The 17,009-nt window shown below is 61.7% G+C and overlaps 1 protein-coding gene across 4 annotated transcripts in view; it reads right to left on the bottom strand.

The window, feature by feature from the left end:
• Positions 1-16,109, bottom strand: part of TNS2 (tensin 2) — a 49,668-nt gene extending 33,559 nt beyond the window's left edge. For 2 of the 4 annotated variants that reach the window (XM_054012774.1, XM_054012776.1), the window contains exon 1: positions 15,968-16,109. In XM_054012774.1, coding sequence (XP_053868749.1) covers positions 15,968-16,063 — 96 coding nt within the window. In that variant the 5' untranslated portion in view covers positions 16,064-16,109. Of the gene's footprint in view, positions 1-2,001; positions 2,127-6,437; positions 6,567-15,967 lie in introns of those variants that run through there. The other 2 variants (XM_054012778.1, XM_054012775.1) reach the window with 2 other exon arrangements.
• Between the last annotated feature and the right edge of the window lie 900 nt (positions 16,110-17,009).

Here is a 17,009-nt window from a genome sequence, read left to right as displayed (position 1 = left end):
CCAGCACGCGGACGGGATCGGAGAAGCAGCCAAAGGGTCGGTGGCAGCTGCCAAGCTCCTCCCAAGCACCCTGACCACTCGCCTTTGCCAGGCTTGGCTTGGAGGGGTCAGCACGGGAACTTGGAGCTCTACAGGCCACTGGATGGGCCAGGAGAAACCGTCCCTCCCAGTGCCATCCAGTGCCGGTTAACCCTTCCCTCCCAGTGCCAGCCAGTGCCAGTGCCGGTTAACCCTTCCCTCCCAGTGCCAGCCAGTGCCAGTGTCGGTTAACCCTTCCCTCCCAGTGCCAGCCAGTGCCAGTGCCGGTTAACCCTTCCCTCCCAGTGCCAGTACCGGTTAACCCTTCCCTCCCAGTGCCATCCAGTGCCAGTGTCGGTTAACCCTTCCCTCCCAGTGCCAGCCAGTGCCAGTGCCGGTTAACCCTTCCCTCCCAGTGCCAGCCAGTGCCAGTGCCGGTTAACCCTTCCCTCCCAGTGCCAGCCAGTGCCAGTGCCGGTTAACCCTTCCCTCCCAGTGCCAGCCAGTGCCAGTGCCGGTTAACCCTTCCCTCCCAGTGCCAGCCAGTGCCAGTGTCGGTTAACCCTTCCCTCCCAGTGCCAGTGCAGGTTAACCCTTCCCTCCCAGTGCCAGCCAGTGCCAGTGCCAGTTAACCCTTCCCTCCCAGTGCCAGCCAGTGCCAGTGCCGGTTAACCCTTCCCTCCCAGTGCCATCCAGTGCCAGTGTCGGTTAACCCTTCCCTCCCAGTGCCAGCCAGTGCCAGTGCCGGTTAACCCTTCCCTCCCAGTGCCATCCAGTGCCGGTTAACCCTTCCCTCCCAGTGCCAGCCAGTGCCGGTTAACCCTTCCCTCCCAGTGCCAGCCAGTGCCAGTGCCGGTTAACCCTTCCCTCCCAGTGCCAGCCAGTGCCAGTGCCGGTTAACCCTTCCCTCCCAGTGCCATCCAGTGCCAGTGTCGGTTAACCCTTCCCTCCCAGTGCCATCCAGTGCCAGTGCCGGTTAACCCTTCCCTCCCAGTGCCTGTGCCGGGCCCTGCCTGGTTAACCCTTCCCTCCCAGTGCCAGCCAGTGCCAGTGCCGGGCCCTGCCTGGTTAACCCTTTCGGCCCAGCGTCCCTGCTGTACACACACCCCCACCTCTGCTCATCACCGCCCGTTAGGGCTCAGGGGCTCGCCGCACTCTTTACTGAAGGGCCGCGCTCTGGCCCCGGGGCCTAGCTGGAACCTCCGGGCCGTGCTGTGCCCGGGGAAGCAGGGGCCCCACATTCCAGCCTCTCCTCCTGCTGCTCCGAGCCTGGAACGGCTCCGGCTGGGCCGTGCTCCAGGGTCCCGCCGATTAGCACAGCCCTGGCGCCCTGACAGCCCCGTCACAAGGCCGGGCCCTCCTAGAAACTATTTATGAGTCAGCCGGACGCGGACCTTCGGATGGCCCCGGGACCTGCCTGTGGCCCCCACCCTCAACTTCCTTCCCGCTGCACGGGCTGGGGACAGCGCCTCCCTTAGCGCCCTCCCACCCCATCTCCATGTTACCCTGGTTACCAATGGAGGGTCGGACCCACAGGTGCCCCCCATGGGGCTAGACCTAGACCCCCCCACACCTGCACCCCATGTCTAATCCCCCCTGATCCTATGAGAGGGGCTTGACCCCCAAGTGAGCCCCATGTCTAACCCCCCTAGACCCTATGAGAGGGGCTTGACCCCAAGTGAGCCCCATGTCTAACCCCCCTAGACCCTATGAGAGGGGCTTGACCCCAAGTGAGCCCCATGTCTAACCCCCCTAGACCCTATGATAGGGGCTTGACCCCCAAGTGAGCTCCATGTCTAACCCCCCTAGACCCTATGAGAGGGGCTTGACCCCCAAGTGAGCCCTATGTTACTGACACCCCCCACCCCCACTGCAGAGGAGCTGATCCTTCTTTCTCCACCCCATGCCACCCCCACCTTCCCTGGACTGGTGGGGCTGTCAGCTGAGTTGGGGGGGTGGGGGTAAGGGGGGGGTCACACCTACCCTGCTGGAACCTGGCACCCGGGTGCTCTCTCGCCTCCCCAGCACCCTCAGCAGCATCTCCACTTTGTGCCTGGGCTTCATGGCCGCAGGCGCGGTGTTGGGCTGGCCAGAGAGGCTGAGCCCCCGTCCCCTTCTTGGCTCAGAGCCCCGGGCCGGCCGGAGAGTGCGCCCGCCCGCGCCAACGCAGCCCCATCCAGACGGCACGGTGGGCTCAGCCCGTCCCAGCCCCAGAGGTCTAACTTCCCCAGCAGCCCAGCCCGGTCAGAGCCGGAGGGGGCCAGGGCGCGTGGGATAGGATGTGAGGCTGGAAACAATGAGCCAGAAGCCGGCCCAGGGGCTGGGATCAGGACGAAGGGACGAGCTGGTGTTTCCTGACTCACAATAGACACTTCCCTTCGTGCTGAGGTCACGGCGAAGGCCACCACGGGCGGGGCCCTGCCTGCCAGGACTCGGCTGGGCCTGGCTCTGGCACGGCGACCCCACACGTCTCGGAGCAGGTCATCGGTGAGGCTCACACGCGGCGCCGTGGGCCAGGCAGGGCTGAGCGCCGACACACTTGTGACACCCATGCCGCTGCAGGCCCCTTCCCAGAGGCAGCCAGGAAATGCCTTCTGGCCCCGACCCCAGGCTTTATCTCCAGGGTTTTCAGTGTCAGGCCTAGAGGGGTCGGCAACGCGGCTATCAGCTGGAGCGGGCAGGCCCCAAGCATGGACGGGAGCCCCCAGCCCCCACTTTCTCTCACTCCTGCTCAAGGCAGCAGAGAGAGCCTCAGAGGCAGGGCCTGACACCTTCTCCCTCCCCACGCACAGGAATAATTCATTCCTGCCCCCAGCAACAGATCCCATCCCCCCAGGCCAAGAGCTCCCAGCCCCACTCAGAGACCCCCTGGGCTGGGATTCCCACTTTCACTTCTCCCTTCCACCCGAGAGTGGAATTCAGCCCCCTGTAAGGACACACTCGTGGCTGGATCATGGTGGGATTTGAACCCAGGGCCACTGGAATTAAGTGCAGCCCCTCCCACTGACTTGTGCTCACGGGACAGTTCTCCTAGCACAGGGGCTATCGCCAGTTCCTCAGCCTCGGGGGGGTTGGCCCACTCGAGGAGCACGGCGCAGCCCTGTGAGAGTGGACGGGGGGGCTGTGAATCCTGAACACCCTGTTTTCTTTTCTCACCCATTCAGTTGCCCCTCCAGGGATGCAGAGCCACTGAGCAAGAGGCAACCAGCCACGGGGCCCTCCACTGCTCCTAAACAAGCATCCCCCTCCAGTCACCGTGTGCTGGCTCAGAGCTGGGGATCCTGGCTCGGATCAGGCAAGTTTGGGCCGATAGCACCGCTGTACAGACATGGAACAAACCAGGCTCCTGCCCCCAAGGCAGAGAGTCCAGGTGGCCCAATGCACAGGCCAAAGCAGCGAGGAGGGACGGGGGCAGATCATGGCAAAGGGGTGGCAGGCAGCACGGGAAGGGGGGCTCCTTCCTGGGTAACCAGGGCAATCTCGGGGCAAACTGACCGGGAAGGGCCCCCAGGGGGAACCGTCTCCCCGCACGGCTCCCCTTTCCAAGCCAGAGTGGACACAGCTCTGGAGAATGAATTGCAGGGCACAATTCTGCCCTGCCTCCCTGGAGACGGACCCCAATTGCTCTCTGCCATCCTTCCCCTTCCCTGCTCCGCACTTGTCCCCCTGCTCCCGGCCTGACGCCTCTGCTGTGTCTCTCCGCTTCGCCGGGGCCGCAGGCACCTTGGGAGGGTGCCAAGGGGCTGCCACTGGAGTCTTGTGACCTGCTAATTAACCAGCCCCTGGCAAATTCCCGCCGCTCTTCCCTGCCGCCCTGGCCCTGGGTTCACTACTCTACGGGGGAGTGGAGCTCTCATGCAGACCCAAGTTCCCCCGGCCCTGAGTTTCTCCAACGTTCCCCTCAGGTCAGTCCTGCTGCCCGTCCCCTGGAGAACCCCCTGCACGTGCCCTGCAGAGCTCCGGGGGCCTGCAGGACCCCCCTGCGCTTTGAGACCGGCCTGCTCTAGAGGTCAGGGGACTGGCCTGCGGCTCAGGACAGCTGGGGTCTAGGCCCGGCTCCACCTCTCCTGCTGGGTGACCTGGGGCAAGTCATGGCCCCTTTCTGTGCCTCAGTTTCCCCTCCCATCCTCAGGCTAGACTGTGCGCTCTCTGGGGCACCACTCTGCCTCCAACAGCGGCCCTGGCCACAGAGGAGGAAGGAGTGCGACACCCTGCAGTGGGTTATGCAATAACCTGCCCTCAGAAGAGCCAATTTCCTGCTCTGACTACCAGCCTTGACTCCTCCCTGGGCTGCTGGCATCCCTTTTGCAGGCAGGCTCCTTGCGCCCCATTGCCCTTGGGGCAGGACAGCATTGAAACATACACCCGTTAAGCTTCGCCCTGAGGCCAAGAATGCACAGAGCCCAGGTGTGGGGGAGCACCATGATTTCGGGGGGCTGCAGCCATCCGGAGCAGTCCACAGAACCATCCCACTCCTCTTGTGTCTGCAGAGCTGAAGTGGCATTGCCAGGCGAGAGGCTTTGCGGGGGGAAGGGTCTTTCCACTTGCAGTCTCCCACCGAAGCCTGGAGGGGGCACAGTTTTCAGCTGGGACCCCCCACACACACACACAGCGTCGTCCCCCCAGCCCAGCCTGGCTTCCAGCTCCTCCCAGCCCAGGGAAGTGATCTGCGGCCGGAGCGCAGCTGCCCCTTTAAGATGGGGGTGTGGGCGTCCCCTCGCCTCCAGAGCACCCACGTGGTTTCCAGAGCTGGAAAACGGTTCTCTTTGCCTGCTTGTTCCTACTGGGAACAGCCGTGGGGGGAGTGACTCAGCCCAGGGCTGGCCGGGGAACCAGCTGTCAAGTAGAGCAAAAGGAGGCAAATACTGAGATCTGACAGGTCTTGAGTCCACACTGGGATCCAGCTAGCCCAGTGTCCTGTCTTCCGACAGTGGCCGGGGCCAGATGCTTCAGAGGGAGTGAATAGAACGGGCAACCATCAAGCGACCCATCCCCTGGTGTCCAGACGGAGGTTATGAGGCCCCCAGAGCATGGGGATCGTGTCCCTGAGCATCTTGGCTAATAGCCGTTGATGGACCTGTCCTCCATCAACATATCTCATTCCTTTTGGGCCCCAGTTACACTTTTGGCCTTCACGACATCACCTGGCAATGAGTTCCACAGGTTGACTGTGCGTGGTGCGAAGACCTAGGGAGGCGAAAGTCAAGCCTAAAGGTTTTCCCCCGCTGGGTGCTTTTGCACGCATGGAGCTGCACACCCTGGGGCGGAGGCCTTGCACGAGCGCTCATGCAGCACGTTCACACTAGGGGTTGCAACTGGCACAGCGGCTTTCGTGCAACACCACGGCGACCGATCCACCCGCTAGCGCCGCCTCGCATGCTGTCTCACACGCACACACGCCCGAGGCATGCGGTGCCACAGCCCAGCTCAAACCCAGCAAGCTGTAGCGACGGAACGGACCACTCCAGACTAGATTTTCACACACCCTCAGCTCCTGACCAGGCACCAAAACAAGCCGCCAGCTCTGCAGAGAGGTGCAGCATGCGGGGCACCGGCAAACCCAGCCCTGCTGCTGGCAAACCTGGCCCATCCTGGTCTGGGAGAGAGACGTCCGGGCTCAAAGGCCTCCCTGCTGTAACAGTGGAGTTGCCTGTGTTTATGCCAGTGGTGAATTTGGCCCGTTCCCTTTTACGATGAAGGGGCAGAAGAGGCTGCACCGATTAAATAAACACAGAGGCCGGCCGGTTGGAGAGAGAGCGGAAGTGACCGCAAACCCCTACGCCGCGGCCGGCAGCATTCAACCGCTGAATGACGCTGGAGCTCAGTTCTCCTCCTTGGCCCAGATTCCGGTCTCAGTTAGACCGGTGTCAATCTGGAGTCACTCCATTCACATTGCGTTGCATTTACACTGGGGATAACAACGATCAGAATCTGGCAGTACTATAGGGAGGCCGTGTGGCCTAGTGAATACAGCACTGGGGCTCAGGAGAAAGAAAGAAAGAATGATTGCCCCAGTCTCCAGCTCTCTCTAATGCCGAGTCTGGGATCCGTTTCTCCCCCACGAATCCCAGTGCCCTGCAGCTCTTGCATTGATTTAAACCGTACGCTAAGGACCAGCTGCTCGCATCGGATATACCCCTCCTCCCCCAGCAGAGAGGGCCAGGGGCTTCCCCCACCCCCGCTCCCGCTCCCCCAGGGAATGTCTGCACTCAGCTGTGGGGTGTGGCATGCGGGGAGGAGAGGATTTCCTGGCCTGGGAGGCACAGGAGGTCAGACCCGATAACCTGGAGGTCCCGTCCGGCCTTAAATCCCATGTCCCATTCGCAGGACCCGCACGGCTGCCTAGAGAACCAGCATCGCTCCATCCTCCCCGCCCCGTCACCCCAGGACGGGGCTGCCAGCTGCCCGCCGGTCCCTACCTTCATGCTGATCTTGTTGCCCAGCAGCTGGCTCGGGCATAGCCGTCCCCCCTGGGCCGGACACAGTGGCGTCTCCTCTGTCTTATTCCAGCCGCGCTCCTGCTTAGGGGAAACTCCTGGGCCTCTGGGTCAGAGCGAGTCCTCCGGAATGCAGCCCCGGCTTCCCTTAACCCGGAGCAGCAGCGAGGAAAACACACCCTCTCCTCCCTCCGCCGCTTTTCCCGGCCCCCTTTCCCACCCTCCTTGCAGGGAGGCTGAGCGTGCTGGCTTCCTGCCACAGAAATGAAATCATCTACGGGCCGGGGGGGAGGGGGGGTGTTAGCCCCCGGACACAGGCAGCCCAGCAGTCACAGGGAGCGTTAATATAACGGCTTACACAGCTCAGGCCTGGGACCTCCCTTGCAAGGCGCAGAAAGCGTTAATGTCAAGGGATCAACTGCTTGGCCTCTCAGCCCTAAGGAATCCTGGAGCTGGTGGCCCCTGGATTCATGGGGGTCAGAGGCTGGGCAGAGTGGCTGGGCTGGGGCCAATGCTTGCCCCCCCGTGCTCGGCACATGGCCCCTATACCCCTGCTGGGCCAGGCTGGGTCCAAACATAGTCCACAGCTGGCCCCAAACGGCGCCTGAAGCCCCCTTTAAACCCGGCTGCTCCCCGGAGAGTCCGAGAACCGGGAACGTTTCCGACCCTCCTCGGCCTCGTGTTTTCCTTTCATTCCATCCAGCTCCCTGGGGCAGCCCCCACAGGGCTGAGGACGCAGGTTTGGCCGGGGAGCAGGGGCAACAGGGCGTCTTCGCTGGACCAAGGTGCGAATGGCAGCTTCTTCCCTGCAGGGGAGATTTCATGAAATCTCTGTTCCAATGGGGAGGCAGGGACCCCGTCCCTCTTCTGGCCCCAGGACACTCCCAGCTAGGGGGCAGTATGGTAACGAAGGACGCGAGGGGCCAGGCCGTATAACAGATTTAGGGCCTCGCTCCTTTACCCACTGTCATCTGCACTACGGGCTGAGGCTAGGGACCCCTTGCGCTGGGTGCTGCATAGACAGCCCCTGCCCCAAAGGGCTCGCCATCCAAATGGGATGGGAGGGGAAACTGAGGCACAGATCGGGGGCAGGGATTTGCCCACGTCACCGACAGAGCCAGAAATAGACCCCAGTGCTCTGCCCACTAGACCACACTGTCACTTGGTCTGATATAGTTCTTAGCAAGGCTGTAGCTGCAGTTGCCCAAGCAGACAGGTGCTGCCCCCCGCCCCCTTTTAACGCCCCCAAGTTGGCATTCGAGCTGCGCCCATGCCCCGTTCTGCCTGCTGACTCCCAAATCTCGGCCCTGTCCCCAGAGATGCCGTCCCATTCCCAGGCCCGGCCTGACCCTGACCCGCTCTCCCAGGCGAAGGCAGGGCCCAGAGCACTCAGGAGCCGGGCTTGGGAGGAACTCTGCCGGCTTCCTGTGACCTCCACGGCTCGGAGCCAGGCTCACCGGGGCATCACCCGTGCAAGTCCACAGGGAAGCAAATTCTGTGCAGCCCCTGGGCTCTGTGCGCAGGTCACGGGGCGCCACCTTGTGGGCAGGCACCAAACTGCATGGGGCGAGACGCAGCTGGCAAAGGGGCTCAGGTTTTATTATTATTATTCGGATTATCGGCACCCCCCAATCTTGGCCTAAGACCCCAGTGCACCAGGAGCTGCACAAACACAGCCCCTGCCCCAAAGAGCTGCCAGTCTACGTACCTGCCTTTCTAACCAGGGGCTGCTAGCCGGGAGGGGGCGTGAACCAACCCCCGTCTGGTTCTGCTGCCCCGAATGCAGCCAAAGGCTAAAGGTGAATGAATGGCATCAGAGCACATCAGCTGTTTGTGTCTCACCAGGTTTGGTACTGACGAGTGGGCTTTAGTGATTAGAGCAGGGGGTGGGGGATTAGGATGCCTGGGTTCTATTCCTGGCTCTGAGAGGGGAGCGGGGTCTAGTGATTGGAGCAGGGGGCTGGGAGTCAGGACTCCTGGGTTCTCATCCCGGCTCTAGGAGGGCAGAGAGGTCTAGTGATTGGAGCAGGGGGCTGGAAGTCAGGCCTCCTGGGTTCTCATCCCAGCTCTAGGAGGGCAGAGACGTCTAGTGATTGGAGCAAGGGGTGGGGGATCAGGCCTCCTGGGTTCTCATCCCAGCTCGAGGAGGGGAGTGGGGTCTAGTGATTGGAGCAGGGGGCTGGAAGTCAGGCCTCCTGGGTTCTCATCCCAGCTCCAGGAGGGGAGCAGGGTCTAGTGATTTGAGCAGGGGGCTGGGAATCAGGCCTCCTGGGTTCTCATCCCAGCTCTAGAGGGCAGAGACGTCTAGTGATTGGAGCAGGGGGCTGGAAGTCAGGCCTCCTGGGTTCTCATCTCAGCTCAAGGAGGGGAGCGGGGTCTAGTGATTGAGCAGGGGGCTGGAAGTCAGGCCTCCTGGGTTCTCATCCCAGCTCTAGGAGGGCAGAGACGTCTAGTGATTGGAGCAAGGGGTGGGGGATCAGGACTCCTGGGTTCTCATCCCAGCTCGAGGAGGGGAGTGGGGTCTAGTGATTGGAGCAGGGGACACTGGAAGTTCAGGATTCTTATGCTCCACAAATGCCTCACTGTGTGACCTTGGCCAGGTCCTTGACCTAAGCTTGGGCCTTAGTGTCCACCCCTCCCTAAGGCAGGGCGGGGCTTCCCGTTCGCAAAGCGCTTGGCCATCGGTGGCAGGAACCAGAGGCTGCCCGCCTGCGATTCAGGAGGCCACGTCTTCGGAAGGTGCCTGGGCGCTCAGAGATGTGCGCAACGGCCAAGCAGAGGGGAAGACAGCGTGGCGCAGTGGGCAGAGCGCTGGAGTAGACCGGAGGGAATGTGGGCTCTGGGCTTGGGTCTGCCACAGCCCCAGAGCATGACCTTGAGCAAGGCCCTGCCTCGCTCTGTGCCTCAGTTTCCCCACTCGCCGGCTGGGGCTGTTCAGCCTCCGGTACACCAGGGCCCCGGTCTCCGTTGTGCTGCTGTGATCGAGCGGGGCCTGTTGCCAATTCAGGGGGATTTTTGAACATATTTATTATCTTGGCAGCAGTTCCCTTGGGGATAAATATCAGAGGAAAGGAAATGGGAGGGGGGCGGGAATTGGCTGCCGATCCCAGCCTCCTTCATGGGCTCATCACAGGCAATTAGCCCTATCATGGCCAACCCCCTCGCTGAGCAGGGCCTAGCTGAACCGCCTGCATCCGGTGTCCTGGCCACTGTCACTCCATCACGCCAGGCTCCCTGTCAGGGTAACGCTCCTGCTCCGAGGAGGGGAAGGCTGTTATCAGAGCTGGAGCGGGGCCAGCCTTTCTGTGCTGGCTGCTGGGATTCAGGCCTGGATCCAGCTTCCCCGGAGGGGGGGGGTTAGGAGCCATGCCCAGGGGGCTGCAGTGCCCGAGAGCAGGGCATGGGCTCCAGGGATTGAGGCCGGCTTAGGAAGGGGTTTCCCCACCCTCTCCCCATTCATGTTCCCAGCTGGGGGAGTGCAGACAGAGACAGATCCATTCCCGGGGCACAGCCCAGTGCCCTGAGTCTGCTCTGCAGGCTGGGAACACTGGAGGGGGGTTGACATGATGAGATGAGTTTGCTGGGTCTCGGGCCCTAACTGGCCCGCTGGGACTTAGGGGTATGGTAGTGGGCCCGGGCTGGTGACTCCCCACCCCATTCTCCAGCTGGGGGGGGAGGGTCTCTGCTCCCCCCTGGGCCTAGACTCTGCCCTCCATGCCAGCTGGGCACACAGGGGGCAGGGCTGGATGAGGGGCTTGTGGAGAGAGAGAGAGGAGGGTTCATGGCTGCTTGGTTGCCTGGGGTGAGACCAGTCCTGGGCTGATCCCAAGGTGAATGCGGAAGGGGGAAAGCTCTAAACCCCCCTGCCCGGGCCGCTGTAACTTGCCCCAAGCACCTCGGTGAAGGGGCCAGCCAGGCCCACCGGTCCCGGCATCCGTGATAGGTGCAACCTGCCCCAGAAACTGGGCTAGCATGATGCCCCTGGAGCTGCCCGCTGAGCCCTTGACCCCGGGTACCAGTTCCTAGCCAGTCTCCTCTCTGCTCCTGTATGGAGAGCCTGGGGGCAGCTCGGGGCGGGGGGGGGGGGATGTCCTTAATTAACCCTTTGCTAGCCCTGTCAGTGCAGCCGTCTGTGGAGTCCAACTCACGAGGGTCCCTGCCGGCTCCCTTCACTCCGCTGCCCACACGGCTGTGCCGAAGGGTTGGGTGGGGGGCAAGGGGCAGAGGAAGGGGGCAGCTGGGATCAGTAACCTGAGCAGGGGGTCCTGGCTTTGCCAGGCCCGTGGCCCGGCTCCAGGAGGTGCTGGCAGCACCAGGCCGGAGCAACGGGATTGTCAGAGCAGCTGCTGGGCCCGGCCCGGCTCACGGCAGGGTGGGCACCGGCTGGGTTTACCCCCAGGCACACACTTCCATGTGGGACTGGCAGGAGCTGGGAATGGAGCAGGGGGGGATGTGTGTGGAAATGGGAGCCATGGGGAGATGATGGGGGGCAGGGCGATGTCTGGGAACGAGCTGGGGCTGGGAGGGGGAAGGGTTGGGGAGGGAGCTGGAAGGCCTGGGGGTGGGCAGGACAGGGCCAGGGATGGGAGGGTGAAGTGGGGTCTAGGGGGATGGGCATGGGCTGGGGACCCCCCCCCATTCTTCAGCTGCGAGGGGTCTCCTCTCTCCCTTGGGCCCAGACTCTGTCTGTCCCCCTTCAGAGGCTGCCTTGCCCACCCCGGGAGCCGTACGGGGGAGCCCCCGCGGCCTCCAGCCCATCACCCCCTCGTCAGCATGGCCCCTGCCCCCCACCCACGCTCTGTCTTTCTCCTCCTCCATGACAACGTCTGGGGTGGAAAATCCCGACTCCCCCCCGCAAAAAAACCTCCCCGACTGCTTCGCAGCCTTGGGGGCCTGGCTGGGCTTGGGGGGCGGCCCGCTGAGCTTGTGTCCAGCTCACGGTGTAGGCTCCCCCACCCAGCCCCTCAGCTCCCATGGGGGCAAGGAGAGGTTAAGTCTCCAGGTTGGAACCAACGGGGGCTCAGCATTAACCCTTCGATAGACACAGCTCCCCGGCACGGCCCTACGGAGACCCTGGTTGTAGACAAGGGACAGAGGCTCGGCTGGGCTGGATAATTTGTTATGGAGGCTGCTGGGCCTAGACCGGGGTGGGCAAACTTTTTGGGCTGAGGGCCACATCAGGTTTTAGAAATTGTATGGAGGGCCAGTAAAGGGAGGCTGTGCCTCCCCAAACAGCCAGGCATGGCCCAGCCCCTGCCCCCTATCCAACCCCCCTGCTTCTCGCCCCCTGATGGCCTCCCCAGGACCCCTGCCCCATCCACACACACCCCCGCTGTCTGTCCCCTGACTGCCCCCGGACCCCCTGCCCCTAACTGCCCCCCGCCACCTGATCCAACCCCCTCCTTCCTCCCTGACTGCCCCTCGGGACTCCTGCCCCATCCAACCACCTCTTCTCCCTGACCGCCCCAGGAACCCCTGCCCCTGACTGCCCCCCACCGCGCCATCCAACCACCCCTTCTCCCTGACTGCCCCCGGAACCCCTGCCCCCATTCAACCCCCCTGTTCCCCGCCCTCTGACCGCCCCCACCTCTATCCACACCTCCGGCCCCTGACCACCCCCCGAACTCCCCTACCCTCTATCCAACCCCCTCCCCCCCAGCTCCCTGCCCCCTTACCGCGCTGCCTGGAGCACCGGTGGCTGGCGACGTGGCTGCACCAGGACAGGCAGCCGCGCCGCCCGGCTGGAGCCAGCCACGCACCACGCAGCATAGAGCACCGGGTCAGGCCGGGCTCTGCAGCTGCGCTACCCCGGGAGCTTGCAGCCCACAGCCCAGAGCCTTGCGCCGGCGCCGCAGTGAGCTGAGGCTGCCGGGGAGGGGGGACAGCAGGGGAGGGCCCGGGGTGAGCCTCGCGGGGCAGGAGCTCAGGGGCCGGGCAGAACGGTCCCGCGGGCCGGATGTGGCCTGTGGGCCGTAGTTTGCCCACCTCTGCCTAGACAGATCACGACACCAGCAGCTCGTTCTCAGAAACAGAAGACACGTGGCGACACTGCTTTGCATGGAGAGCCTCTTGCAGCTGAGAGGTGGGAGGGAGGGGAGCGCAAAGAGAATTACTGTCCATTTTTTCAGAGGGGGAAACTGAGGCACAGAGTGGCCAAGTGACTTGCCCACAATCACTGGCAGAGCCAGGAGTAGAACCCGGGTCTCCTGAGTCCCAGCCGAGGGCTCTATCCGCCAGGCTTTTGGAAAAATCTCAAGATCTCTCTCTTCCCCTCTCCGGGCCTCAGTTTCACCCACTCTGAATGGGGTCATCGTCCTGTCCTACTCACAGGGTAGATTGTGAAGATAAAATCCATTCATGATTGTAAAACGCCCAGATGCTGTGGGGATGGGCCCGTAGAAAGCACCTAGCCAGCCAGGCTTACCCTACGACTGCTGCGACATCCGTGAGATCTTTTCTCCTGGCAGCTCCCGCCTTGTGCCCCTGCCTGGACGCGAGACAAAGTTTGCTGTGAGATGAAATCAAATGACCAGGGGCTATGCCATGGTAACAGGGCTTTGGGAGACCTCACCTGGGTTTGACGCACACACCCCAGGCTGCCCCCGAAATCCATGTCTAGACTGGGGATTAGCCCAATTCAGACAGTGGCCAGCAGCCAGCGTGGGCAGGAGCTATGGCTGGGCACCAGCCATCGACTCGGGCGACCCAGGTTCCATTCCCTGCTCTGCCGCAGACGTCTTGTGTGCTCTTGGGCAAGTCACTTTGCCGTGCCTCGGTTTCCCCCTTTGTGCAATGGGGCTAATAGTACTGCCCCGCCTTATGGCCGGTGGAGGGCTCTGTTGCAGGAAGTGCTCAGTAAGGGCTGGGGTGTGACAGATCCCGACGCAGACCAAGCCGCGGCTTGCCCTGGTGCGGCTAACCCCGTGCAGCTGGCGAGATCCATTGTCTGCTGCGTCGTTCCTGGCCTCTGATGGCTTAGTCCCAAGTATAAACAAGGCCTTTGAAATTCTCCTGCAAACTTTCCCTTCTGCAGAAGGGTGACTCTGGAAAGCCACTCCCTGCTGATCGGGTCGGCCTGCTCCCTGGGCACCCGAGCCGCTGCTTCTACCCCCACAAGCCCCACTCTCCTGCCCTCCAGCTCCCTGCGATGGGAGAACAAGCTGTTGGTAGTGATTTGTATGGCAGTAGCCCCAGGGACAAGATCAGGGCCCCACAGACACAATCCCTGCCCCCCAGGGTAGCAAAGAGGAAGACACTGCAAGCGATTTGGCTAACGTCACCCAGCAGGCCAGTGGCAGCTCCGGGAACAGGTCTCCTCAGCTTTCTGCCCCACATCACAGAGCTGGAGCTCACGTCAAGGACTCAAGAGGGTGGGGGCAGAGTAGGGCTGTTTTCCTCTTGTGCTGCTACTTCTGCCCAGTCAGTAAACATATGGAGATATTCCTATCTCACAGAGCTGGAAGGGACCCCGAAAGGTCACTGAGTCCAGCCCCCTGCCTTCACTAGCAGGACCAAGTACTGATTTGGACCCAGATCCCTAAGTGGCCCCCTCAAGGATTGAACTCACAACCCTAGGTTTAGCAGGCCAATGCTCAAACCACTGAGCTATCCCTCCCCTCAAAGGGATGTGACTTCATTAGAACCCCAGGCAGCTGCTGTTTCTATTGGCTTAGAAGAGATGAAATGACACATTGTTGCAACTCGTGTTCTGCCCAGCAGCTGTGCTCAGGCCAGTGACATTTTCAGCTATACGGAGGGATCTCCCGTCCATATACCCAAGGCTCCGTGATCCGTTTGCAGACGGCAAATCTAGTCAATAACTTTCTGCATAAAACAAAGCACCGTTCACTCGCGATTTGCATTCCGCTCAGCAGAGATCACAGCCCACGAGGCAGTGACTGCCCCGGAGAGCTTACCATCCAAGCAGACAGAGAGTAGGGGAGGGGAAACTGAGGCAATCAGAGCAGGGAAGCGACTCATCAAACATCAGGGGCGAAGCTCGGAAGAGAACCCAGAGGGTTTTGACTCCCAGTGCAATGCCCTAGCCAATATATCACACCGCCTTTGCTAGCCCACACTGCTTCCCCGTCATCTCCAGGGGAAGTTCTGGCCCGTTGATTCCATCAGCTGGTCCCGCTGAATTCAGTAGCTTCTAGATTCCTAGTAGCTACTTGTTCCACCAGCCCTGGAGTCCACACTTCTCTCCACGCTCCCTCTCCTAGCCCCGCCATCAGCGACCCCCCCACCCCGATCGTGAATTAGACGTCTGTGAGGATCCCCGACCGGATCTCACCCATGTGCACTCCGCTCCCCTTGCTCCGGCCAAACACAAACACACAAAATCCCCTCAAATCAGGTTTTGACCTCAAAAAATGCAAAGAACGTCCTCCAAATCAGATGGCGCCAAGAAGGCCAGAGAAAGAGGCTTGGAGAAAGGGAAAGCGAGAGCTCCCAGCCTGGGGAGGAATTAAAATATGCAGGCAGGGGAATACAAACCCTGGGTAGGCCCCGTGCCTGGGGAACATGCAAACAGCACAGAAAGGGGCTTTATTTTCCCAGCTGGAAAAGTCCCCGGTTCAGCAGCTCTCTCACCTCCCTGACGCAGCTCGGCGCTTAAACCCATCACGTCGGGTGAAACGGGGAGCCCTGACACAGCTGCCTCCTCGCTACGGCGGCCCCCCCATCGCGTGGTCCGTGGGAGGGGTGGCTCAAACCTCTCTGGCAGCCCAGGAGGCTGGAGGAAAGCAAGGTCCTCTCCTCTTTAAACACATTTAGCACTTCTTGTCCTCCGCACATTGGCTAGCGCATCCTTCCATCCTAATCTGCCTGCGGAACTCACCGCCTCATGAAATTTAGGGTTAAAAAAAAGGATTGGCTGTTTGTGGGGGAACGTGCGCCGGCCCTAGCTGGTATTTCTTATTAGCAAGGATGTAAATCCACAGATTTAATTCAGGGCACATGCCAGTCCCAGGGGGTCACGAAGGCTCTTCCCTGGTGCAATGGTTATTGCATAATTGTCCATACTGGGGAGTGCTGCCCCTGCCCTTGAATCAGCTGGTGTTGGCCACAGGACCGGCTGGGCCCTGCTCTGCTCCATTACGATGGTCCCTGGGTCCCCTCTCCTCAGGAGCTGTTGGAGGAGGGTTTCTGAGCTGGGACCCTCACTGTGCAGACGGGGGGCCAGGAGGAGGGTTTCTGAGCTGGGATCCTCACTGTGCAGACGGGGGGGGCAGGCACCGTAGGGGAAGTGATTCATGCTGGGAATCGGAGGCCAATCTGGGGAGTTCCCGGCTCCTGTTTCCCATTTCACCCACTAGATCGCTTCACCTTTTGCAAAACAACGGCTCCCATCTCCTGATGGCGAACCCCCCCGCAGCCACACGCACTTCTGCCCCCTCCCTGCAGCGCTTCCTCCCTCCCCAAAACTGTTCGTCACATGATCTGACCCTTCCCTTCTCCTCCCCCCCCCTCCCGCCCCTCCTCCCCTTGCTGCGCAGATTTTGGTAACACACCTTGGTCAGTTGCATTCTTGTTCTGCTGCCTTTGCTCCCCCGGGGTGGCTGACAGCAGTCGTGTCCCCAGCACTTGGAGCCACTACTCCAGCCCATGAGGTCCCCACCGCTCCCTCCGGGTTTTCCTCTGCCTACGCTGCTGTTTTCTTCCTCTGGCTCTTTGAAACTGCCTTGAAAACTCCACCTCCTGCCCTGCTCCCCCCCACCGCCTCTGACACACAGTCGCTTAATAATATTCCTTCTGGTGCCAAAGCAAAGTCAGCCGTGCCAGGGTGAGCTGCGATCTCACGCCGCTGGGGCCCGTCAACAGGTGGAGACGGAAGATCTCCCAGATGCAGCCAGGCCAGGAGCAGACGGGGAAGGGGTCTTAACCTTTGGGGCTGATGATGTGTGTGGGGGAGGTAGATTTTAAGGGTGAAGGGATCCTAGTTTCAGTGCATGATTCCAAGCCGTGGAAGTGGCTAATTGGAAACATATTCCTGCTCTGAAACCCCTCCAGAGCAAATAGATATATGTGCTGTGTGTATATATATATATGTGTGTGTGTCTATGTGTGCCTCTACTTCCTTCCAGCCTTCCAGCTCTGGGGCTGCAGACCCTCAGCCCAGCTCACAAGAGGAGGAATGACTTTGGTTCCCATCTCTCCCAGGCCGTCCACATGGCCAGGAATCAGATCAGATAAGGAGAGAAATGGAGGAACAAGGCATCCGCCCTGCCTCTGTGCCACCACACGAGCTGCGCGGTGCGGATGGAGGTCTGGGAAAGCCGGCAGGTGGGGGGCTAGAGGCAGTCCCCTGTTTTAGAGCCCCCCCCCAAAGGTCGTAGGTGTGGGTAGGGGCCTCTGCCAGCCACGTGCTCGTTAATTAATGGATGATGCTGAGGGCTTGATGGAGCTTTCTACCCACGGGGGTCAGCAGAGGGGAAGGGGCTGGTCTGAGGCCTCCTGGCGACAGAGCCAGGGCTAGAACCCAGGAGTCCGGGCCTGGTGTGTGGATGTGCCCCTCCATGCTGTGCCTGGGGGGGTGGGGCACTGGAGCAGCTG

The sequence above is a fragment of the Malaclemys terrapin genome, chromosome 23 (genome assembly GCF_027887155.1).
Source record: "Malaclemys terrapin pileata isolate rMalTer1 chromosome 23, rMalTer1.hap1, whole genome shotgun sequence".
In the NCBI taxonomy this organism is placed as follows: Eukaryota; Metazoa; Chordata; order Testudines; family Emydidae; genus Malaclemys; species Malaclemys terrapin.
This window is presented reverse-complemented; position numbering and strand designations above follow the sequence as displayed.